Consider the following 25,895-nt stretch of genomic DNA (forward strand, 5'->3'; position numbering starts at 1 on the left):
GAGCTTTCCATTCCCTTCGCTAAGGGAGACCCACCCGCCTGTCTCTCCAACCGGGCGGGGTGCCGGGAGTCATTTCAAGAGCAGGGGTGACCGCGAGGGCTCCCGACGTGGACTAAAAAAGGGTTTCAGTCGTTTAGGCGCGGCGAAAGAACGTTTACTGACGTCCACGCTTCCTTGATGGACTCCTGCCTCCCCTTCTTACAGGAAGCAAATGAACTGGGCGGAGTCGGGAGTGCCTGTGACTGTTGCCTCTCCTTCCCTGCTTCGGGGAGGGGGGAGGGGCGAAGTGTGTGTATGCGGGGGCGGGGGGGGGACGGCACCGGGTTTGCTTCTTAGTTACGCACGGAAAGTTGATATTTATTGATTACCAGCTTCTGCATTTATTTATTTATAAATGCATCGGTTTCATTCCACCTGTTTTATTCCTAAAATAACTTCGGGTGGCTTGCAGAATAAATATTTAAGCATTAAAAGTGCACCGTCGGATGGAACTCAAGAGGGAGTTAGGACTTTATTTATTTATTTATTTATTTTTGTCTTAATATTATTATACTTAATGTATAAGTCTTCTTAACACATTTTAACACATTTTAATTACGAAAATCAGTTTTGAATATTTTCCTCATCTCTTCTACCGTATCGATTTCTTAAAACAGTTAATCGTTTTTTGTATTTAGGAAGCCAGATGATCATTGTAAGTGACAATTGTACTTGTAATATCGGGGTTTTAATACTATTGTTACAATAGTGATATTTTCTGAAGCGTATTTTGAAAACTTTTTAATAGGCTGGTGTGGCTTTATGTGTAGTAGTATAAAAACTTTATATTTTGGGCCCATTGTGATGCTCAGAACCTGTTTCTCTTACTACAGGTCAGAAATTTCAACTGTTCAGAATAAATACCTTTTTGTCATTTAAAACACAAACTCATACTTTAACTTGAAGCCAAAACTTTATCTTTAATATTAGTGTTTAGTAATCTACACTTGTTTTGAGGTGAAATGAACTTGAATGTGCCACAGATACTATAGGTTCCTTTGCATTGTCCCAACCAATGTTTAAGGAACACTCAGAAACAAAACATGTGAAGAATGCAACCTGTAATTAAACGTTATTGTTTTGCCATCCCATTTCACAAATGAGACTGATTCTCAAGTTTTCTTTTGCCATTTTTTTCATTGTTAGTTACCTTGGCAGCATAAAGGTAAAGGTTCCCCTCACACATATGTGCTAGTTGTTTCCGACTCTAGGGGGCGGTACTCATCTCTGTTTCTAAGCCAAGGAGCCATTGCTGTCTGAAGACATCTCTGTGGTCACGTGGCCGGCATGACTAAACGCCAAAGACGCACAGAACGCTGTTACCTTCCCACTAAAGGTGGTCCCTATTTTTCTACTTGCATTTTTTACCTGCTTTCAAACTGCTAGGTTGGCAGAAGCTGGGACAAGCAACAGGAGCTCACCCCATTACGCCACACTAGGGATTCGAACCGCTGAACTGCTGACCTTTCGATTGACAAGTTCAGCGTCTTAGCCTTTGGCAGCATAATTGCTCCTAAAAAAATTATAAAAATTGATGACAGACAAAAGCCACAGATTCTTCTTCCCTTTCCCCAATGAGTGTAGATGTATATTTTCTATTTTCTAGCATCTCTAAGGGGATAAGCAGTGTTGAAATGGAAGCAAATGGCTGAGTGCCTGCAATAATTTTTACCCTTTAACATCTTGTGAGATTTATTCAAGCCTTCGTAGAAAAATCACATTCTAGACAATTAAACAGAAACTGAGCCTTATGATAGAAATATATTGGGGCATTTCCAATATAACATTATTAAATAAAGCATGTATAGTTTTTTCTGTTTGAAAATTTTGTTTTCTGTTTAGTTTTCTAAACTAATTCTTAGAATAGATTTGCATGTCAGCCATATATTCGTCACACAGAAATAATGTAATAATATAAACCAGTCAATCTATAGGATGTGTCTCTTTGTAAAACGTCCATTCAGAGCCTCTTTGGTAGAAAGCTTTCAGAGAGCCAATAGCAAGCATCAGCTAGAAGGCATGCAAGAAAAGAAATACTTTGACTTCAGCCTACTCGGCCATAACAAAAAGAACTTTGTTTTCCTCTACTTAGCCATACATTATTTATAATGTGTCTGAATTAAGGATTACTTTACAATTTACTGTTAATAAATACATTCTAATTAAACATGTTTACAACTCTGGAATTAATTAATTGCCGTGTTACTATTTGTGCCGTTTTATCATTGATTTAATTTTGGATGTACAGTAACATCTATTAAAATCTGGACATTCCAGTGCAAGATAGAAGAACTAAAGGCTTCTATGCAAGATTTTTAATCTCACATTTTTCCAGTTTTGACAGAGGGAGGGAGAAACTTGTATCATTGTATCCATAGAGAAGCCCCTTGAAAAACACTTGTACTGTTACATTTAGAAACAATCTAGGATTCAGTTTTAGCAACAATAGCAACACTACTTAAATAATAAATATATAAAATATATGTCTTTAATAAATAATATGTATTAATATTAATTTAAATGCTAATTAATATTTAAATAGTATTTAAATAATACATAGAAGTAAATATCTTGGCCTCTCTGAACATTCATGTATAAAATGATAGCCTTCTGTATGTGTACACAAACATCTAATTGACAATAATTACCAATTATCAAACAATTACCTTTTGCTAATATTATTGTTTCAATGTGTTATTAGCTGTCCAGAGTCATATTTGCAAGATTGGCAGCCATATAAATTGATTGTTTAAATAAAAAAACTCTCATGAGCACACACACACACACACACACACACACACACACACACACACACACACACACACATATATATCTCAATACTATCTTGTATTCATGTCATTCCAGAACTATATAATAAGTTGGTAAATTGTGATTGCAAAAGATTTAAAAACAACACCTTAATTCAAACAATGCAGGACAGGGGTAAGATCATATGGAGATGACCACTACCTTGACTTTTTTTTACTCGTCTATGGACACTCCTGATGCAGAAAATAATGTAATTAAATTTCACAGTATTAATCAGAATGTATAATAAATCTAAACTATTTTATTATTTTGTAGCCTGTGCTATTATATTATGAATGCAAAACAACCAAGCATATCACATCTTTACCAGCTCAATACAAAACATTTACCATTTTAACTGCGTAAATTATCTTTAGAGCCAAGAAGTTTAATAATTTTGGGTAATATTGCAGCTGTTACATACCTAGCTGCCAGTGAAATAGAAAATTTGCCTGTGGAAGAAATTAAAGCATTGAAATATATTAATGGCCACCTCTTTCTAGTTCTACTGAGAGTTTTTGTGGCATCTAGGATTAATGGTTTCATTTATACTCCTTTTCAAATGAGTACTCAAGACAATAAAATTAAAAATCCAAAAATATTTGTCTCACCTGGAAGTCATTTCACCAATAAAAAGCAACCACTAAAACCAATGTTCTTAGAAGAAAATAAAAAAGAAATTAAACTTAATACTAAAATTAACAATTAAAAGATATATGACTTTACAAATTTTCTAAACACCAGAAGTCGGCCAAAGACGATTCCTGAGGAAATGTATTCATTAGCTCAATAGCAACACAAAAGAACAGTGTGAGATGGGTAAATCTCTTATCAAAGGGGGATCTTCAAAAGGGGCTCTTGCAAACCAAACTGATCATACAAATTTCTAACTACCGTATATACTCGTGTATAAGCCGAGTTTTTCAGCACGTTTTTTGTGCTGAAAAGCGCCCCCTCGGCTTATACTCGAGTCTACGTCTCGATGTACTTCGGGAACCCCGCACAGGAGACGCCAAAGAGGCGGCGAGATCGTCCGGCGGGATTTGCCCAAGGCTGAGCAGTTCGCCGCGCGGACCTGAGCCAAGCCGGTCCCAGTCCAGCCGAACGGTGAAAGCGACATGCCGAGCGCCGCTCCGCTTTCACCGTTCGGCTGGACTGGGACCGCTTGGCTCGGGTCCGCAGTAATTCCGCCAGGCTGTGCGCGAAGAAACCATTTAAAAGCCCGCCAGGGCTTTCTTCTCCTCCGTGCTTCAGAAGTTGGGCTTTTAAATGGTTTCTTCGTGGCACAGCCTGGCGGAGTTACTGCGACCCGAGCCAAGCCGGTCGGTCCAGCGAGCGGTGAAAGCGGAGCGGGTCCGCAGTAACTCCCGCCAGGCTGTGCCGAAGAAACCATTTAAAAGCCCTGCCAGGGCTTTCTTTCTTCTCCTCCGTGCTTCAAGTTGGGCTTTTAAATGGTTTCTTCGTGGCACAGCCTGGCGGAGTTACTGAGACCGCTCGCTTTCACCGTTCGGCTGGACGGGACCGGCTTGGCTCGGGTCCGCAGTAACTCCGCCAGGCTGTGCCGAAGAAACCATTTAAAAGCCCAACTTGAAGCACGGAGGAGAAGAAAGCCTGGCGGGCTTTTAAATGGTTTCTTCGCGGCACAGCCTGGTGGAGTTACTGCGACCCGAGCCAAGCGGTCCCGGTCCAGCCGAACGGTAAAAGCGGAGCGGCGCCGGCATGTCGCCTTCACCGTTCGGCTGGACTGGGACCGGCTTGCTCGGGTCCCGCGGGCGGGGGAGCCGACTTTGGCCCTTTAGCAAGGAGGAAGGTGGGAGGGAAGCGGAGCTGCCGGCTGTGGCGCTCCGCTCGGAGCCGCCGCCGCCGCCGCCTGGAAGAGGGAGGAGGTGACCTTCACGCGCGGAGAGGGTGGGGGATGGGGGGGTTGAGGGGCGTGCAAGAGGAGCGAGCGTGGAGGAAGAGGAGGAGGCGACGGCCCCGCCGGGACAGCGCGGCTTCTAAGACCAGCCCACGCTCCGAAGAGGGAAAGGGAGCGAGTGGGTGGGTGGCTGGGACGAGACCCCCACCACAAACACACACACAGCCGGTCGGACGGCGCGGTTCCTTTCTCTACTCTCTCTCGCTCTGCGTCAAGGCGCTGGAAGGGGGCGGAGAGCGCGAAACAGCAGCAGGAGCAGCCGGCGCTCGCCTTCGCTTCCTCCTCCTCCTCCTCCTCCTTTCGTGGCGGGCTGCTTCCAAGTCTGGAAATCTGTTTTGGGAAGTGGTGGTGCAGCGCGGCAGTTCAGCCCTGTCGGCCGGGGGAAGGAGGCGGTGGATCGGATTCTCGCGCCACACCGAAGTCGGCTGGAAAGCTTGCTGCTTCTTCTTCTTTTTTGCTTCTCTCCCCCCACCCACTCTTTTCTGCTCTCTTGCAACGTTGCTGCAGCTCCTCGGCTCCTTTTCCCGGCGCCCCAGAAGGCTCGAGCCTCTGCTGCCGATTGAATACTAAAATAAAATAAAAGCGGAGAAGAGCAGGCGCCGCTTTTGGTGTCCGCGTCCCTGTCGCCGCCCGGCAGGACGCGTTTAAAAAGGCGGGGAGTTGAAAAGAGGCTGCCTCTTGGGTTACCTCAACATCCATTCCAGAGCCGCTAAAGAGTGGCTGCTTGGCCCGCCCTGGTTGAGAGCGGGCACAAAAAGGGTCCCTGGTGACCCAGATTTCATCCTAGCCCCATTGACTGGCCTTTGACTCGATAGGATTTAGCTGACGGGATTGTTAAACAGCGCTCGCACCTTTCTTCTGGGAGAGAAGTCACTCTAATAAATATTGGGAGGTGTTTTCAAGGAAACATAGGGGTCCACCTTCTGCCCACAAGAAATGTAGGGAAATGCCACCATTCCCAGCCTTCTGAGCACATCAGCTTATCCTGGCAGAGGAGGAAAGTCGCATTTCAAAGCCTTTGGAAATCACCAGCTTGGAAAAAGCTAAATTATGTAGGGCTATTCAGCTACAACCGTGTTTAAGTTTTGTCTTTTGAAGCGAGATAATGATAGCTAGCTAGCTAGCTAATTAGATAGATAGATAGATAGATAGATAGATAGATAGATAGATAGATAGATAGATAGATAGATAGATAGATAGATAGATTAGAAAGAAAACAGAACAAAAAAACAGAATAATAGAGTTGGAAGGGACCTTGGAGGTCTTCTAGTCTAACCTGCTTACATGAGAAACCTTATACCACTTCAAATGCTTATCCAATATCTTCTTAAAACTTCCAGTGTTAGAGCATTCACAACTTCTGGAGGCAAGTTGTTCCACTGGTTAATTGTTCTAACTGTCAGGAAATTTCTCCTTAGTTCTAGGTTGCTTCTTTCCTTGATTAGTTTCCACCCATGCTTCTTGTCCTGCCCTCAGGTGCTTTGGAGAATAGTTTGATTCCCCCTTCTTGTGGCAGCCCTGAGATATTGGAATGTTCCTATCATGTCACCCCTAAACTAGACATACCCAGTTCACATGCCCGTGAGGCGTCTTGCTTGCATGTCACACACACGCTCGCTGGGAAAAAAAAAAAGGATGGATGGATGGATGGAAGGAAGGAAGGAAGGATGGATTGATGGATGGAGGCGACTGCTTTGAAGCGCAACCCTTCTCCCGCAACTAAGGGGGGGGGTCAATGTTTTCCCCAATCCTAGGGTGTGGGGAAACAGTCATTCTTTCTTCCCCTAGTCTCTCCGAGATCGCACTGCAGCGCCCATCATCCCCAGCCGGCAATCTGAGCTCGTGCCATCGATGTGGTCCTTGAACTTCCCCTCCTTGTTTCTAACCCAGCCTAGGATGGCCGGGCGTGGAGGGTATGGTGGTGGTAAACGACCAGGAGAAAGCTTTCGCTCTTTTCGAGAGGTCCTCTTGGAAGGCTGCCTTGGAAAGGGAAAGTGGGGAGGGGGCAGAGATTTCTCCCTCAAAGGTCCCCTTGGAAGGCTGGGTTGGAAAGGGAAAGTGGGGAGGGGGCAGAGATTTCTTCCTCTCGGGTCCCCTTGGAAGGCTGGGTTGGAAAGGGAAAGTGGGAGGGGGCAGAGATTTCTTCCTCGGGTCCTTCTAGAGTCCTTGTGAAACTGATATCATACAAGGTTAATAAATTATACTCCTCCTCATTGATGAGTTTTTCATCCTGAAAATGATTGAAACATTGTACCATCATATGCTGCCATAGTATAGTGTTAACAACATCTGTAAAGATGATATATGAGCATGACACTAAGTTTTTCTATATTTCCCCCTTTATTGAAAAACTTCCATCATGCTTCTTTCTGAAAACAAAGGTCATTATAATATACCTCATTATATATTTGATTTGATGATATTTCAGTTAATAAATACCATTTAAGGTGTTAAGCTTCCTTTCTTTTTCAGCAGCAAAGTGAATTACAACTTTAAAGAACTTTATTACTTTATATTCATTTATTTTAAGTATAGATTTTAGATTTTTAAACAAATATGTTTAGAGCTTTTATATCTTTCAAGTTATTCAAATTATCCCCTCAGCAGGTATATAATGGCATCCAATTCCAATATCATGTTGGGGCTTTTGAGCAAGGGAGGAGGAACGCGAGCACCGCCTTTCGCGCTGGCATTCCGGGATTTCCCTTTGTTTAGAGCTGGGAATCCTCCTTCCCCCTTTTGCACTTTTATTGTTTTTCGTTCAAATAAATATTCATGTTATTTTACTTGGCTCTATCTTTATTTTTTACATTGACCAGTAGCTGCCTCATTTCCCACCCTCGGCTTATACTCGAGTCAATAGTTTTTCCCAGTTTTTTGTGGTAAAATTAGGTGCCTCGGCTTATATTCGGGTCGGCTTATACTCGAGTATATACGGTAGTTTATTTGGCCTGTACTGGTAGTCCTCCAATTACAAACACAATTGGGGAAAACTTCCATCACTAAGTGATATGGTCTAAGTGATATCATATTCAGTTTTAGGACTGTTTTGCCATAGTCATTAAATCACTGGTTGTTGAGCAAATCAGACAATTAAGTGAATCCAGATTCCCTCCATTGACTTAGTGGTTGGAAAGCCTTTGGGAAAATTGCAAATGGTGATCATAGGATGCTGCAATTGTAAATATATGCTAATTTCCAGGCACCCAAATATCGATCACGGGATTTGTGATGGCAATAATTGTGAGGAATATTCTGTCACTCAGAATAACTTTATTGTCACTTTGAATGTACATAATCGACATACATTAAAATGAAATTTTGTTGCATACAGCTCTCAAAGGGCCACGACTTCCAATAAACATGACATAAACATGACAAAATAAAATAAACAATACAAAATTATGTATATATCCACATATATATGACCTAGATAAATAATACAGTCTAGTTTGGATGTATACATGGTGAGAAAACCGAATCTTGTGAGTTTACCAGATGTATGGCATAGGAAACAAAGTAGTTATAGAATCTGGCAGTCCTGCTAGAAATATTTTGAAACCTCCCAGAGGGGAGCAACAGAAACAAACTGTAAAGTGTGTGTGTGTGGGGGGGGTCTCTAACAATGTTTTAAGCTCTTAAGCACATAGCGCTTATAAGCAATATCCTTTATAATGGGAAGCGAGCTTCCTATAATCTCGGCTGTCCTTACCACTCTCTGAATGGACTTTCTATCTGAGGCACTGCTGCCACCAAACCAGTGATGCAGTTTGTTAAAACCACTCTCAATTGTGCCTCTAAAAAGTTGCCAGGACTCAAGGAAAAATATATGCTCTCTTCATCTGATGTAGGAAATGCAGATGGTGGTTTGCATGCTTCACTAAGGTTGACGTGTGGAGACACCAGTTCAGATTGTTAGTTATCTGCACCCCAGATATTTAATACTGTTGACCACCTCTCCAGCTGCATCTATCTATGCTCTATTCCAGGGGTCCCCAACCTTTTGGACTTCAGGGACCACCAAGTTCATAATTTTAAATCCCGTGGACCACTAATACGAATCCAGTGCACCACTTGCTAAAGCGCCTGGATTCCCAGTGATGGGATGGGAAACTTCCGGCACTCTCTCTCCTCTCTCTCCCCCCCCTCTCCCCCACTCTTTCTCTCTCTTTCTCTCTCTCTCTCTCCCTCCCTCTCCCCCTTTCTCTCTCTCTCACTCATTTTCTCTCTGATTCCCTTTGTCTCTTTCTCTCTCTCATTCTCTTTCATTCTGTCTCTTTCTCTCTTTCATTCTGTCTCTTTCTCTCTTTCTCTTTCATTCTCTGTCTCATCCTCTCTCTGTCTCTTTCTCTGTCTCTTTCATTCTGTCTCTCTCTCTCCTTCTCCCCCTCTCTTTCTCTCTTTCGCTCTCTCTCCCCCCTCTCTTTCTTTCTCATCTCTCTTCCCCCTTTCTTTCTCTGTCTCTCCCCCACTCTTTCTCATGGGCCAGCCAGTGTCTTGGGGCTGAGAGGAAGTCAATCGTCCGCCCGAGACACTGAGGTGCAGGAGCACCAACAAGGGATGGAAGAAACTTGCAGCTTTGCAGTGCAGCCCTCGCTGGCTGGAATGAGGTAATGGTGCAAGGGGGGGGCGGTGCAGGTGGGCCGAAGCAATGGGTGGTGGGAACCCTGGGCTGTTTCTTCCCCCTGCTGTAGCTTCCTGTCAGCTGAATCCACCAGTGGCTGTCCCCGCCCCTCACCCTCCCTTCCCAGTCACTCCTCGCCTGGCAAGGGAAATGGGAGAATGGAGATTCGCTCCATATTCCAGAATGGGAGTGAAGCTTTGTCTCTTACTGGATCTCGTGGTCGTTTCTTCCATCCCTTGTTGGTGCTCCTGCACCTCAGTTTCTCGGGGGGAATGATTGACTTCCTCTCAGCCTCAAGACACTGGCTAGCCCATGAGAAAGAGTGGGAGAGAGAAAGAGACAAAAATCCAGCAAGAGACGAAGCTTTGCTCCCATTCTGAAATATGGAGCAAATCTTCATCCCCCCTCCCCTTCCCTTACCAGGCGAGGAGTGACTGGGAAGGGAGGGCAAGGGGTGGGGACAGCCACTGGTGGATTCAGCCAACAGGAAGCTACAGGAGGGGGAAAAAACAGCCTGGAGTTCCTGCCACCCCTTGCTTCAGCCCACTTGAACCACCACCCCTTGCACCATTACCTCATTCCAGCCAGTGAGGGCTATGCTGGCACGAACCTCCCTCAAAGGCGGAGATTTACAGTCCCACCATGAGCTGCCTGGCCAGTCCCATCTTCCAGAGCTCTAGTCACAGGACTGGCCATTGCTTATCCCAGAGCAGCTCCTCCACCTGGGTGCATCGTGGACCTCCAACATTTTCTCGCGGACCACCAGTGGTCTGAGGACCACCAGTTGGTGACTGCTGCTTTATTCAGCATCACTGCAACTTTGAGCCATCATTAAGCAAATGTTTGTAAGGTGAACACTTCCTGGAAGGAAGTTTGTTTAGGGAATTTTTAGGCATAAAGAAGTATTTGACCTCCTCTGGCTTATAAGTGCCATTGGCCCCACTGATCATTTTTGGGAGTCAATACTAGGCAATAATACCCAGGCTCAATACCAACCAAGAACTTTTTAATTTTTTCCTACCAACTTCACCATGGAACTACAAGACCAGATTCTGGCAACAGCACTGGGAATGGAAACCAGAGCTACATTTAGCATATATTTTATGCAAATATTTAATTCTTATTTGTATTTGGATTTTCATACAATCTTGAAGCAAAGTTTGCTTAACTATGGTCTGTTGAATAATGTTGAATCAACAATAAGCAAGCCACATTGTGGTGTAGGACAAAACATTAGCCTATCTTAGCTTCTTATGTATGCATGCATTTTAAGGACTTATTATTAAAAGAAATCACCAAATCGCCAAAATGTACTATGTTTGGTTAAACATAGCACGTATGCCATGAGTAGTAAACAAAGTTTTGAAGTGGAGTTTCATTTTCTTTCTCAAGTCACTGGTCACAAGCTATCATGGCACTAATAAAATTATGTTGCTGTAAATGTGAATTGAAACAGAAAAATGATCAGGGAGCAAGCGATGGCTGTGAATTTGCTATTTGGCACAAAAAGCAAGTCCAGGCAAATTTCAGGAAAATTAAATCTACTTTTTGTTTGAATTATTTCTACAGGTTTGAGGAGTTCTTTAGTTACCATGATCATCAGCATCAATGGTTGCTATCACTATATAGGACAGGACAGGACAGGACAGGACAGGACAGGACAGGACAGGACAGGACAGGACAGGACAGGACAGGACAGGACAATAGAGTAGAATAGAGTAGAGTAGAGTAGAGTAGAGTAGAGTAGAGTAGAGTTGAATAGAATAGAATAGAATAGAATAGAATAGAATAGAATAGAATTGAATTGAATTGAATTGAATTGAATTGAATTCTTGGCTGAGTGTGATTGGACACACAACAAATTTGTCTTCAGTGCATAAACTCTCAGTGTACATAAAAGATATAAGTGATAAATATCTTTACCCAGAAAAAGCTATACAGGTTATTTTGAGTTTTGTTCCCCCTCCCTCCAATATTATAGGAGTGAATTACTCAGCTTGGTGAGTCATATTGTTAAAGACTATAATGATTATTTGCTACGCTTCAGCTTTGACGAGTACTTCCAATATTTACCAATCTCCTTTCATTTTTACATTCTAAATTCTTTGGCAAGCTGAATGTAGCCCTACCTGAGGCAGTTTCTCAGCCTAGTTCTCCCCACTCCTCCTGCTTACCTCAGAACTACATTGCGGTCAATTTTTGAACTTCTGTGACTTTTGATTTCTTAATAAAAGCATTCTGTGCAAAGGTGTTGCAGAGAAAGGGGAGAAAAAGAAACTTTTCTTTAGTATTCTGCAGTTACAAGTAGATTTCATATACCTGAAAATTCTTACTGGTTTTGTTACCATTGTTTTTTATTTAATCAATTCATTTGTCTGTCCTGCTGTAGGGTACTACTATCTCCAGAAAACAATCTGAGCTATCATATCATCATTTTAGCAATATAACTATCAAGCATGAAAATCAAATAAAATGTAAAAAAGCAAATTAATAAAGAACAGTACATGTTCAAAAGCCTCACTGGGGAAAAAAATGGTATTCTCGTCATCTTGCAGGTATTAAGCATGATTAACATCCAGTGATGCCTTGAAGGCTGGGTTTGGCTTTTAAACCATATACTGTATTCAGCATCTCTAAGAAAATTCAAATTATTATTATTTGAGGGACTCCTGCAACAAATTTTGTAGAGGACACAACTGTTTTTCAGAAATAGCAGATGGTAATACAGTTAGTCCTTGACTTACGACCACAATTGAGCCCAACATTTCTGCTGCTAAGTGAAACAGTTGTTAAGTGTGTTTTGCCCTATTTTACAACCTTTCTTGACCCAGTTGTGAAGTGAATCACTGCAGTTGTTAAATTAGTAGCCCAATTGTTAAATGAGTTTGACTTCCCACATTGTCTTTGCTTGTCAAAAGGTTGCAAAAGGCGATCACATAATCCTGGCATACTGCAACTGTCATAAATATGAACCAGCTGCGAAGTATTTGAATTTTGATCATATGACCATGCGGTTGCTGCAAAGGTTGTAGGTGTGAAAACCAGTCATAAATCACTTTTTTCAGTGCTGTTGTAACTTCAAACGGTCACTAAATGAATGGTTGTAAGTTAAGAACTACCTGCATCTAGCAAAGTTTGATAAGAGTAGGGTTGGACATAGAAAGTGATTGAGATGAAAAACCGCCAGACAGAACAACAGAGTTGGAAGGAACCTTGGAGGTCTTCTAGTCCAACCCTCTGCTCAGAAGAAAACCCTATATCATTTCAGACAAATGGTTGTCCAATCTCTTCTTTAAAACTTCCAGTGTTGGAGCATTTACACCTTCTGGAGGCAAGTTGTTCCATCGATTAATTGTTCTAAGTTCTAACTGTCAGCAAATTTCTCCATAGTTCTAGGTTGCTTCTCTCCTTGGTTAGTTCCCATCCATTGCTTCTTGTGTTTTGGAGAATAGACTTGACTCCATTTTTATGACAACTCCTTAGATATTGGAACATTGATATCGTGTCACTCCTAGTCCTTCTTTTCATTAAATTAATGTAGACAGACTGTAGATTGGACTGGGAAGTTCTAAAATGTTTCTGGAAGAAGATGATAACAAAACACTTTTTCTATTTTTGAAACAAAAACAAGATCATTTGGACATTAGGGGTTATGCATGATCAGAGGAAACCTAAATATACCTATTATTTTTCTAAATAACCACTGAAATTCAAATTAATTTTGAAACAAGCAGCACCATTTCATTTCTCTGATGTTTGAATTAATAGACATAATTTCTCAATGTATCTTGCAGAGTATATTTTCAATAATCACTATTTTTTTAAAAAAGTACTAATTAAAATTCCATCTTTTTAAACTTATTGGGTCTTTTTTTTTTTGCTTGTTTCTAACAGTGAATTTAATGGACCACCAGATGGTGCTCTTTTGAAAGGCTTTAACTGACTTAAATTAACAGTCAAGTATCTTTGTATTCTAAATTGTAATATTGTAGAGAATGTGTTTTCCGGACATAGAAATTTATGTGGACAAAGAAGAATTGACAATGCCCTAGAGGAAGCCATTGGAATATATTTGAATGTGTAATTTTGTTGTTCTTGTTATTGAAGGGATTTTAAGTACCCCACTAAGGCTATCAAATGACGTTTTAAGAGATGGAATGGTATATGCTGGAAAAGAGCACAGCTGGCTGGAACCCAAAAGAGGAATGAATATTGTGCTAGAATTAAAGTCTCCCCTTGGCTTTCTAAATCCTTTCCCTATATTCCAAATATCTCTTATGTTCCATCAGAGTCTTCATGATATGCTTTGGTCCCAACTACATTAATATAATTTTCTTTCAGTTTTGAGCCAGGCTGTAGTTCTTACTACTTTTAGCTTCACAGTGGAAAGTACTTTAAATGAGGCACCAAAGAATACACCACTGGCCAGTTGAATAATAAAACAAAACAGGATCCAATCATTGTCCCAATTCCCAAGATTGCCATTGGATGCTTTTTAAAATTGAGGTCCAGTTTGGCCTAGTCTAGTGATTAAGATACCAGGCTAGGAACTGGGAGCCTGGGAGTTTTAATCTTGCCTCAGACATGAGAGCTGGCTGGGTAACTTTGGGCCAGTCACTATCTCAGCCTAACTCATCACAGAGTTGTTGTGGGGAAAATAAGAGGAGGAAAATTTGCCATCTTGAGTTATCTATAATAATAATAAAGGCATTTTAAAAATAAATAAAAACAACTATGCATTCACAACTGAGTGCTTAATTTAAAACATCAGAGATACAATGACACCACGCTTCCTCTACTGAGAATGGGAAGAGTCAGAAGCCAGGGTGAGGCAAGATTTCCTACGGTCAAGAAGCTTCCTTGTCGTCATGTTTTGTAGAACTCCAACCCTTCTAATGAAAACTGGATGCAGAGTGTGTCTTGGTAAACCATGCCCTAGTCCCAATGAAATTAACTCAATGAATTGGCAAAGAGAATCAAGACCATGAAACCAGTCCTGCGACTTGCTTCTTCCTCGCTCAAAGCAGTGGCGCAAAATTTTATCTTCTAACTGACAGAACAATTCAAGTTTGCTTCAAATTGAAAACTATTCATATTTGGAAGTTCTCTTCATAGGTTTTAGTACCTATTTAATGTTTCTTTAATTGCCATTTCAGTTGATATCACTGCAGAGATGCCAATTTGTACTGTGTCCATGTAATCTCAATCTGTCCAAAAGCCTTGGTGCTCTTCTAGGTTGGGTATCGTGGCCAGTGTGACTAGTCCAAAAACCTGGTTTGGTTTCTGAATTGTCCATTTTCTGCAAGAGCTCCTCTTTATGGAAAATCCCCTCCCAACAGATAGAAGATTTGTGCTCCTGCTCATGGTGAGAGCTTTTGAAAATGTGACTTCAGGAATTGAGGTGTGTGTGAATAGTCAGAAGAAGCCAGGATGTAGCCATAGATTCTGATGCTAAACTTCGCTATGTTTTACAGCAGAGGTCTTCAAACTTGGCAGCTTTAAGACTTGTGGACTTCAACTCCCAGAATTCTCCAGCCAGCTTGCTGACTGGAGAATTCTAAGAGTTGAAGTCCACAAGTCTTAAAGCTGCCAAGTTTGAAGACTTCTGCTTTACAGGCTGACAAATTGTTCTAGGTCACATTATTATGTTGGATTTTGATTATTTGAGTAGTATATTATTAATATACTATTTATTGCTTGGGAATTGCTAAGAGTTGAAATAATTGAAACAACATAAAAGCATTTATAATAAATAGTGAATAACATCTGAGAATATTTTCAAAATCAGCAGATACACATTTGTCTTAAGCAACAAAGCCATAAATGTCAAAGCTCTCAACTTTAATCATACCACATATTATAATGTTGAAGTTACAAAATACCTATCGGATGATATCGGACATTTTCTGCAAAAAGCAAAAACCCATTTATTATGACAAAAAAGCTTTTATGAACTGCAGTTCTTTTCACTGGATGCATGAATTACTATCCCGAGAGTTGATAAAGGCCTAGTTAAACATATACGTTAGTATGTTAGGTGATTACAGCCACTGTAATTTGAAAACCATGTTTCATGGCTTAGTTAGTTTAGGGACGAGCTGAGGAGTTTAACGGTTATCTATACGATAAAATCGTTAAGCTTCGGGATAGTTTGGACCAAGATTGCGGTGATCCAACCGAGATGACAGAGACACGTCTTGTTGATGTTATTTGGGATGAATTTGATTCTGTGGCTCTCGAGGACGTGGACAGGTTGCTGGGGAGGTTGCATGCAACTATATGTTTACTGGACCCGTGTCCTTCCTGGTTAGTGCTGGCTGCTCAGGAAGTGACACGAGGCTGGGTCCAGGGGATTATAAATGCTTCTTTGGTGGAAGGGGTTTTCCCCGCCGCCTTGAAAGAGGCGGTGGTGAGACCCCTCCTCAAGAAGCCTTCCCTGGACCCAGCTATTTTGGGAAATTATCGTCCAGTCTCCAACCTTCGCTTTGTGGCGAAGGTTGTAGAGAGTGTGGTTGCATGGCAGCTCCCCCAGCACCTGGAGGAAACTGTCTATCTAGACCCATTCCAGTCCAGCTTCCGACCCGGTTATAGCACTGAGACGGCTTTGGTCGCGTTGGTGGATGACCTCTGGAGGGCCAGGGCTAGGGGTTGCTCCTCTGCCTTGGTCCTATTAGACCTCTCAGCGGCTTTTGATACCATCGACCATGGTATCCTGCTGCGCCGGTTGGAGGGATTGGGAGTGGGGGGCACCGTTTATCGGCGGTTCTCCTCCTATCTCTCTGACCAGTCGCAGACGGTGTTGACGGGGGGGGCAGAGGTCGTCCTCGAGGCGCCTCACTTCTGGGGTGCCTCAGGGGTCGATACTCTCGCCTACCCTGTTCAACATCTATATGAAGCCACTGGGTGAGGTCATCAGTGGTTTCGGGGTGAGTTATCATCTGTACGCTGATGATACTCAGCTGTACTTTTCCACCCCGGACCACCCCAACAAAGCGGTCGAAGTGCTGTCCCGGTGCCTGGAAGCTGTACGGGTCTGGATGGGGAGAAACAGACTCAAGCTCAATCCCTCCAAGACGGAGTGGCTGTGGATGCCGGCACCCCGGTACAGTCAGCTGCATCCGCGGCTGACTGTTGGGGGCGAGTTAGTGGCCCTTAAGGAGGTGGTTCGCAACTTGGGCGTCCTCCTGGATGGTAGGCTGTCCTTTAATGAACATCTGGCGGCCGTCTCCAGGAGGGCCTTTTACCAAGTTCGCTTGGTCCGCCAGTTGCGTCCCTTCCTTGACCGGGATGCCTTATGCATGGTCACTCACGCTCTGGTTACATCTAGGTTGGATTACTGCAATGCTCTCTACATGGGGCTGCCCTTGAGGTGCACCCGGAGGCTACAGTTAGTCCAGAATGCGGCTGCGCGAGTGGTAATGGGAGCCGCTCGTGGCTCCCACATAACACCACTACTCCGTAGCCTGCACTGGCTTCCTGTGTTTTTTCGGGTGCGCTTCAAGATTTTGGTTACCACCTTTAAAGCGCTCCATGGCTTAGGACCCGGGTACTTACGAGACCGCCTGCTGTTACCTTATGCCTCCCACCGACCCGTACGCTCTCACAGAGAGGGTCTCCTCAGGGTGCCGTCCGCCAAACAGTGTCGGCTGGCGGCCCCCAGGAGTAGGGCTTTCTCTGTGGGGGCACCGACGCTCTGGAACGAACTTCCCCCTGGCTTACGTCAATTGCCTGATCTTCGGACCTTCCGTCGTGAGCTCAAAACACACCTATTTATTCAAGCGGGACTGGCATAATAGTGTTAAATTTTAGTTTGGGGTCTTATTAATATTTCTAAAATTTTAAAACTAAATTTTAATTATCAGCCTTTATTGTAATTTGCTAGGTTTTAAATGTTTTAATTGTATATATTTCGTGTTTTACCTTGGCTGTACACCGCCCTGAATCCTTCGGGAGAAGGGCGGTATAAAAATTTAATAAAATAAATAAATAAATAAAATAAATAAATAAATAAATAGTAATGGTTTATGTAACAAAGCAGGACTTGAAATCCATGGGCCTATTCTAGGTTGGTAGTAGAGATTATAAGAGAGCGAAACTGAATGTTGGAATCACTGGTTAGTCCCACTTGATAGAAAGTGTCCATGAAAGAGACCTAAAACAAGATAGACTGATAACATCAGCAAGTCTTGCATGCCAAATTAACAAAAGAAAGCTCAGAACCGTATAGATTGGAAACATGCGGAAGAGGCCTTCATCCTGCAATGGATAGACAATTGCTAAAATGATGATGATGATGATGATGATGATGATGAATGGTTAGTCACATGATAAAAATGTGACACAGGCATTCTTATATGGGCAGCCTAATTAACATATGCCATGTGACCAGAGCACAGGGCCACCTATATGTCAGTCATATTTTAATATGCAAGTTGTAAGATTGAAGACGAGGAAATATAGGAGTGTGGGATTTTTTAAAAAAATAACTGAAGAGGGCAGCAGTGAAGACTTGATTAATTCTTGTCTCAGCTTTTGCTCTAAGGACTTCTTTCCTTTTTGAAGCCAGATTTGATTTGGAAAGGAAGAAAAGTCCTTGCACAACCAATAGGTAGGAAAATGGTAGAAAATAAAATGAGAGTTTGGTGCTATGTGTGGGGTTTTGTTTTTTTTTTTGTTATTAAAATACCTTATTCCTCTAAAAGAAGGATGATCTTGGATTCATGGAACAAACAGGAGAGAGAAGGGGAGGGAACTGAGGCAAGATAAGAGGGAAAAACACAGCAGAAAAAAAAATTGCCAGAAGTTACATTGAAAAATGAAGAGATGAGTACAGAGCAATGTATATTAAATTATTGTTCAATTCTAGAAATGTATTAAAGTCAGTGGAGGATGAAATCACAACGGTTTTGTGTATTTAAGATTTCTAAGGATATACAGTTAACATTATACTAGCCTGTAATGGATTTTTATTTATTTATTTAATTTGCAGATGCTCCTTGGATTTATATATGACTTTCCCATCTTTTTGAATTGCTTTTTCTCACCCGTTCTGATGGGACTTACCTCCATGTAACCAATATTGATTGATCCATTTAGAACATTTTTTCCTTTCTTCTTCCAGAATTGTGGAATTACATACAGTTTATTATACAGGGTATCCCAAAAGTCTCAGTTTAAGGGTCTAATGTGAGTACACAGATGTATAAAAGAAAACAACACTGAGGTTATATATATTGAGCTCAGTTTTAAAAATACAGCAAAGATAAATTCATATCACTTTGAAATTTGGAACTCAAAGCTAGCATGTGAATCAGATGCAGTGAAATTCTTAAGTCATATTTTATTATACTGCTTTTTCTATAGATATATTAATACATTGCTCCTTTTTAGTGGATTTTCCAGGAGGTATGGAGTTTTAAATATATATATTCAACTCTTGCTGGCTGGTCAGTACAATCTTACATCTCTGGCAGTGGCCATATTCTGCTTTGTTACCTTTAAGAACTGCAGCCAAATTTTGATTCAGGAACAGCCCCTGGGTAAAATATTTAATTGCTTCCTATCTTTTCTTTTAAACAATAATGCAAAACCATGTTGTTGTTTCATTTTGTGTCTCTTCCTGTATTTTATTTATTCATTAATTCTTTTATTCATCAATTCAACATATCTCGCATGTGTAACTCTGCGGTCTATGTACATAATGTAAAAGTTTTGGGTTTATTTATTTTTTTTAATTCAGAAAAATGTTGCTTCGTAATAAGACAATTGTGAAAGGCCCAAGATGTCTGACAATATTATTATCACACTCACAGTTGGGGCCAAGAAGGGTGACAGAGTCAGAGAGATTGTTGTGAAGTTCCTTTTAATATCTTTTGGAAAAGGAGAGGTGATATTTATTCCCTGGAAGTTGTTAGATGACCTTTCTTAAATCTTGAAGAAGGGTCAAAACCAGTTCTCCTTGCCTTTCTTCCAAAATGCTTTGATCTGGGGATCTGAATATGGAAAGGATGAAAAGACGCCCCTGTGTCGGTGGGGCAGAAGGAACTGACTTTCAACTCAGTATATTAGAAAACATTACAGGTGCCTTTCTCAAGAGATGAGATGGAAACAGTAGTCTCTTTGATTTGATTCTTTTGATCTGTGACCCTCCCAAATGTTATGTTTCAATGTCCAGTGCCACTGGCTGTTACAGTGGCAACAGCATTTACAGTGTTACAGCATCATGCCATAAGCTCCCCATGTGTGTGACATCACAATACACATAGAAAAGGGTGGGGCTCATGTTGCTGGCAGTGGTAGAGTGTGCTGAGTGTTGAAGGTCTACAACCTTTTGAGATCCATTGTTTTCCACTCCTGGGGTGGGGGAAGAAAAAAAGATTTATCACCCTTTGTCAAAGCTTATACAATGGGTTAAGATTTCTATCATGAGTATGGATACACTGACATTTCTCTTTTTAATGTTGCCATAGCATTGCTTCATCACCATAGCAATCACTTTTTGGGTATCGTACATGTTCTTTAATCATACTTAACTCTTCCCCATCATAACATCTTCTGATATAACTTCCTTGGCTTAAACGATGGTTGGGCATACTGGCATGATGATTAGCATTGTTAGTCAGAATTTTGAAATCTTTTTCAAGACTGATTAATATGACACCATAATTATAAAACAACACGTTAAAGCTCAGAAAATGTTATTTGTGCAGTAACCTTATGGGGCACAGTAACCTGTAAGTGATATACATGCACCAAACAATTTTCACTTTGAAGTACTTTATAGCACAGTTACTTTCAGTAATATAGGTAGGCCTCAACCTATCACTGGTCGAGCCTACTCATTTCAGTTGTAAGTTGTGTTGGCTGTACAGTGGATCATCATATGAACACCAAGTGAATTGCCATGGTCATTAAGTAAATCCGAATCATTAAGCAAAGCCATTGTTTGCTATGGGCCAGTCTTGCTGAAACTGAGTAGTAGATATTAGTTTATAGAAAAAAATGTCTCAAATTGTGACCACATGACTGTGAGATTCTGCAAATGGTTATAAATGGGAGCTGGTGGCCGAACACTCAAAATGAGATCACATGACTACAGGAGTGGCAGCTGTCATAACTTTGGAACCAGATCATAAGTACTTTATGGGGGTCAATTGTAACTTTGAATTAGTGCTGGATTTCGATTGGTTCACCCTGGTTCAAGTGAACTGGTAGTGACGGCAGCAGGAGGCTCCGCCCACCCACCCAGATGTCATCATGGATGCTCTGCCCATGTGCAGAAGGTTCTGTGCATGCGCAGAAGTGCTGCACTCACGCACTCATGGTAGCGAAGGTAAGTGGAACCCACTACTGCTTTGAATGGTCGCTGAGCAATCAGTGGTAAGTTAAGGACTACTTGATTCTTATCTGATTTAGTGTATGTTGAAATTGCTCTCAAAGATATTTTTCCCCAAAGTCCTGCTGAGTTGGGTCATTACGGCAGAGGGTGTTCCTGGGAAAAATGAATGAAAAACATTGGTATTGTATACCCAAAGTATATACTCCAACCAGTGTTACCCAAGACGTGATTATCATCCAGTTGCCCAGCTAAAGTAAGCAGGCTACCAGAGATAGATGATCATTTTAGTGACCATGGCAAAGACATCAGTTCATGCTGTATGGGAGAAGAACTTGGTAAACCTCTATTTGTACCATGAAAACCCCATGGATAGAAAATTTAATAATATAAAACGATATAGTGTTGGATAATGGGGCTCTTAGTTGATGGCACTTAACCTACTATTGAAGAAGAGCTAAGGATCTTTCAGACTCTAATGGCACTTACAGTGTGGATAGATTAAAGCCTTTGGGATGTCTAGTTGCTGATACTGCCATTCAGAAAAAGAAAATCTGAAGTTATACAAATTATAGTGGGAGCATGTAGTGTAAGAAGCATGAAATGGAAACGTTAAAGACAATACAAGATAAAATGAAATGACTATGCACTGACATATTAGGCATCAAAGAATTGAGATGGACAGGGGTTGGCTCAGATCACACTTATTACTCGGGGTGAAAAACAAAGAAGATACAAAGTTGCTTTTATATTTAGGAAAGACATGGCAAGAACATTAATCGGTTACCATATAATCATTACTCATTCCTTTGACTGGAATGAGAAAAATTCAACCAAGGCAGACTTTTTACATTTGGACACCTTAAAAATATGCAGACATAATAGATGTCTCTATAAGATACCTGTTCATTTCTCTTTATATAATAAAGCAAATTTATTTTAATAAAGCAAATGCTTTATTACCAATGATATCCTATGACAGTTAGAAACCAAGTGAAAGTGGGAATTTCATATATCTAATGCAAATGATTATTATATCTATTATGACATATAAAGCATCATGGAACATTTTCCACAAAGCAATGCATCAAACACTCACTGCATTCTTCCAGTATAAAAGATGTTTCAAAATTACCAATGTATTCTGATTCTGTACATTTTATACACGTATCACTGAAAATGAAATTAATGTATGTATACATTAATGTATATTTCTGAGTGTGTCCTCTAGTGAAGACTTCAAACTGTTAAAATGCTCCTTTCATCTACTGCTGTGGTTTGTAATCTTTGTGAACCTACCTTATAGGAGAATTTCTTGTCTATGGAAACAAACAATTTGGACAAAATATCTCTGGTATCAAATAGTATTAAATGTTTTTTTTAAAATTTGTTTTATTGAGTTTTTACAATTAAACAATAAGTATTAAATGTTTTATACTAGATGAATTCTTAAAGGGAATTTGGATACTATTGAGTTATGAAAATTAAAGAAACATTATATTAAAGATTTTCTATGTGAAATCTTTTCTGTTTTGTTTTGGGATATGATCAGTGGTGGGATTCAGCCAGTTCGCATCACTTCAGGAGAACCAGTTGTTAACTTTCTGAGCAGTTTGGCAAACTGGTTCTTGGAAGAAATCATTAGGGCAGAGAACCGGTTGTTAAGTTACTTGAATCCCACCACTGGATATGATATAATTACTTTTGGCAGCTGTAAAACAAGTAAATAAAAAAGTAAATACTTTACTCTTTTGTGCATTTTACCTGGTTTAATGAAAATAGAAGTGTTGAACTGTTTTATTTTTTTAAAAAAATTAAAATAAATTGTAAAAATAAATATTTTTACAATTTATATATTATACTGAACATTTTATCTTTACGTGGAAGATTTGCTAGCATAAACTTTAGGACAGAAGTGCAAATCTATATTTTATTTGATTTTATATTAATAGCATACTAATGACAAGTCGGGTTTTGTCTAATCATTTCCAATTACTTATTGCAGAAGCTTCAAAATTGTTACATTAATTGCATAATTGTTGGATACAAAATGGATGACATACACAGAAACACACATACACACTTCCATAACCATTTATACTATGGCTGACTTTATTCTTTTTGCAGTTTCATACTTCAGATTTAATTATATTTCTTTCCTTTCAGCAACAGAATATTTATGAAGGCCAATAGACATGAGTGATTGGCTCGAACTCTATCACAAATATTTCATTTTTTTGAAAAATTAGGAAAACATATTACAAAATCTGATGGTTAATGGACAGGCAAATGTTCTACCCCAGCAATGAATTAATTATCCAGATTATGAAATGATAGCTTAAAGTTGTTTGAAAATTGCAAAGCCCTCTTGTTTAGATTTTATGCAAGATTTTGCAAATTTTGTCACTTTTTGGAATGCTTCAGAGAGTCCTTGTCCCGTAAGTGCACAACAAGGCTGTACATACCAGTTTCGGTTTTGGCAGTGCTTCTTCATGTTGAGTCTCTGAGTTATTTCTTCAGCATTCAGAGCTCCAGGAAGATCCTGCTTGTTTGCTAGCACAACCACAGGTACATTTTTAATATTGTCATGTTTTAAAATAAGCTCCAGCTCTTTCTTTGATTCTTCCAAGTGCTGCTTGTTAGAGCTATCAACAACATAGACCAAACAATCCGTGTCTTCCAAATAGTTGTCCCAAGCAATCCTCATTTTCTGCTGACCTCCAACATCCCATATTGTTAAGGTCATGTCTTTTGATGTTTTAATCATCTCCACATTAAAACCAATTGTTGGCTCTGTTAGGAAGACTTCATTACATTTTAGCTTGTATAAAAGAGTGGATTTTCCAGATGAATCTAGTCCAAGCATTATAATCTGGGCTTCTTTGATTTTCAGTTGTGTAGAATTTATAAGCCCCATTTGTTAGTTTTGTTTGCTGTTCTCCTTATGGATTTGGTGTCCGTCTCAGAGAAACAATGGCTGGTAAAAGAGGAAGCAACAGAATATCAGGTTTCTGCTTTGTAATAAGAATAAGGTTGGGCATGTATTTGCTTTAGGACTTTACCTGCAAACAGAATTTTACAGGCTATCTAAGGGCGGACTTATATTGACATAAAAAACAGAAGTTGATTAATGCCAAGGTAAAATACACACAAAGGTTTTATTGTTTTGCTCTTGTGATATTTCTCTTTAGACATATTACTCTTAATATAAGGGTAAGTATAGTTTTTCACTATATTATAATACAGCTAGTCCTGAAATTACAACCACAATTAATCCCAAAATTTCTGTTGCTAAGTGAGACAGTTGTTATATAAACGTTGTCCTATTTAACAAACTTTCTTGCCATGGTTGATAAGCGAATCACTGCAGTTGTTAAGTTAGTAACACAGTTGTTAAGTGAATCTGGCTCCTCCGTTGACTTTGCTTATTAGGTTAGATAAGGTGATTGCATGACTGCAGAACACTGCAACCATCATAAATGTGAGTCAGTTGCCAAGCTTTTGATCATGTGACCATAGGGATGCTGCAACAGTCATAAGTGTGAAAAACGGTCACTTTTTTCAGTGCTGTTGTAACTTTGAACGGTCACTAGCAATACCAATAGCACTTAGACTTATATACCGCTTTCCAGTGCTTTCCAGCCCTCTCTAAGCAGTTTACAGAATCAGCATATTGCCCCCAACAATCTGGGTCCTCATTTTACCGACCTCGGAAGGATGGAAGGCTGAGTCAACCTTGAGCTGGTGAGTCCCGAACTGCCAAACTGCCGGCAGCTGGTGATCACCAGAAGTAGCCTGCAGTACTGCATTCTAACCACTGCACCACCACGGCTCTGTTGTAAGCTGAGAATTATCTGTACAATATTCTTATTAAAGCACCCATTCTGTGACATTCTCTGCCCAGACTCCCATCATTGTCAGGTCCTATTTTTCAAGCTTTTTTGAAAATTTTTTTCAAAAAACTTTATTGTTTTTACAGGCGCCAAATCATAATTGGTCATGCTTCTTTTCCTCGGTAGATGTTCAGTAACGGGACTGCATAGGAATGAAATAACTTATCATACCCATTTAGTAAAGCAAAACTGTCAGGAAATTTCTCCTTAGTTCTTGCTTCTCTCCTTGATTAGTTTCCACCCATTTCTTCTTGTCCTGCCCTCAGGTACTTTGGAGACTAGCTTGACTCCCTCTTCTTTGTGGCAATCCCTGAGATACTGGAACATTGCTTTCTTTCCAGCTCACCTTGTCTGATCATTTTCACCATTCATGTTTGTCTGAATAGTCAAATAACAGACAGGAATAGTGTTAAGAAGATGAACAAGAAAGGTAATTCTAAAAAGGGTAGAAGAATTAAGGCTTACGTGGATGATTCAGCTGAAGAGCAGGTCACTCTAGTTATGAAGAAGATAGGGCAAAGGAGGACCAGGTTCCAGAGGAGAATGTGGACATCAAGCATAAGACAAATGACTGAATAGAAAATCAAGGTAAACAATGCAAACCAGAAGTACGGGCAAAATGGGATAAGTCAACTAATATAGTCCAAAAGGAGTGGGCAGGAAAAGTTGAACAAGTTAATAAACAACTAACAGAAATGTATTCTCAGGTTTCAAAGGTTGCTTTGACTACTAGCATATTTCTGACACTGTGATGTACAATGAGCACATTTTTGATGATAAAATATGTTGCAGACTTTGGACCTGAGCCGGCTGAGGTACAGGATCAGAACAGAAGAAATAATCAGCTAATTAGAGGAATCTGACAAAATGTAGAAAAGTCTTCTTCTTTTGGATAGCTCATCTCAAAACTTAATGACAAGCTATCTGATTTAAAGCTTTTAGATTAAAGATGTGGAACATGGCCATAGGTTCAATCCGATCTAGGTTTAATCAGATGCAAACACCAAGGGATATAGTAAAGAAAATGCTTGGGTGAGAGACAGAATTTTGCAAAATGTTGATGGGCACCTTTAAAGCGCTCCATGGCTTAGGACCGGGATATTTACGGGACCGCCTACTGCCATCTTGTATCTCCCAGCGACCTGTGCGTTCTCACAGAGAGGGACTCCTTAGGGTGCCGTCAGCCAAGCAATGTTGACTGGCGGCCCCTAGGGGAAGAGCCTTCTCTGTGGGGATTCCCACCCTGTGGAACGAGCTTCCCCCTGGACTTCGACAAAT

At 40.7% G+C, this 25,895-nt stretch overlaps 1 protein-coding gene across 2 annotated transcripts; it reads right to left on the reverse strand.

The window, feature by feature from the left end:
• Positions 1–19,387: 19,387 nt before the first annotated feature.
• Positions 19,388–25,211, reverse strand: ARL14 (ADP ribosylation factor like GTPase 14). 2 transcript variants are annotated; one of them, XM_058188411.1, is made up of 3 exons: positions 25,083–25,211; positions 23,190–23,701; positions 19,388–19,742 (listed from the first exon to the last, which is right to left on the reverse strand). In XM_058188411.1, the coding sequence occupies exons 2-3, from the start codon at positions 23,639–23,641 to the stop codon at positions 19,640–19,642; spliced, it is 555 nt and encodes a 184-aa protein (XP_058044394.1). In that variant the 5' UTR covers positions 23,642–23,701; positions 25,083–25,211; the 3' UTR covers positions 19,388–19,639. The 2 variants fall into 2 exon arrangements, with proteins under 2 accessions (XP_058044394.1, XP_058044393.1); XM_058188410.1 differs by lacking the exon at positions 19,388–19,742 and having other exon boundaries at positions 22,668–23,701.
• Between the last annotated feature and the right edge of the window lie 684 nt (positions 25,212–25,895).

The sequence above is a fragment of the Ahaetulla prasina genome, chromosome 6, assembly GCF_028640845.1.
Source record: "Ahaetulla prasina isolate Xishuangbanna chromosome 6, ASM2864084v1, whole genome shotgun sequence".
Lineage (NCBI taxonomy): Eukaryota > Metazoa > Chordata > Lepidosauria > Squamata > Colubridae > Ahaetulla > Ahaetulla prasina.

What these genes read in the sequence shown, in the direction of transcription:
- ARL14 (XM_058188410.1), bottom strand. Translation starts at nt 23,641, where the DNA reads ATGGGGCTTATAAATTCTACACAACTGAAAATCAAAGAAGCCCAGATT.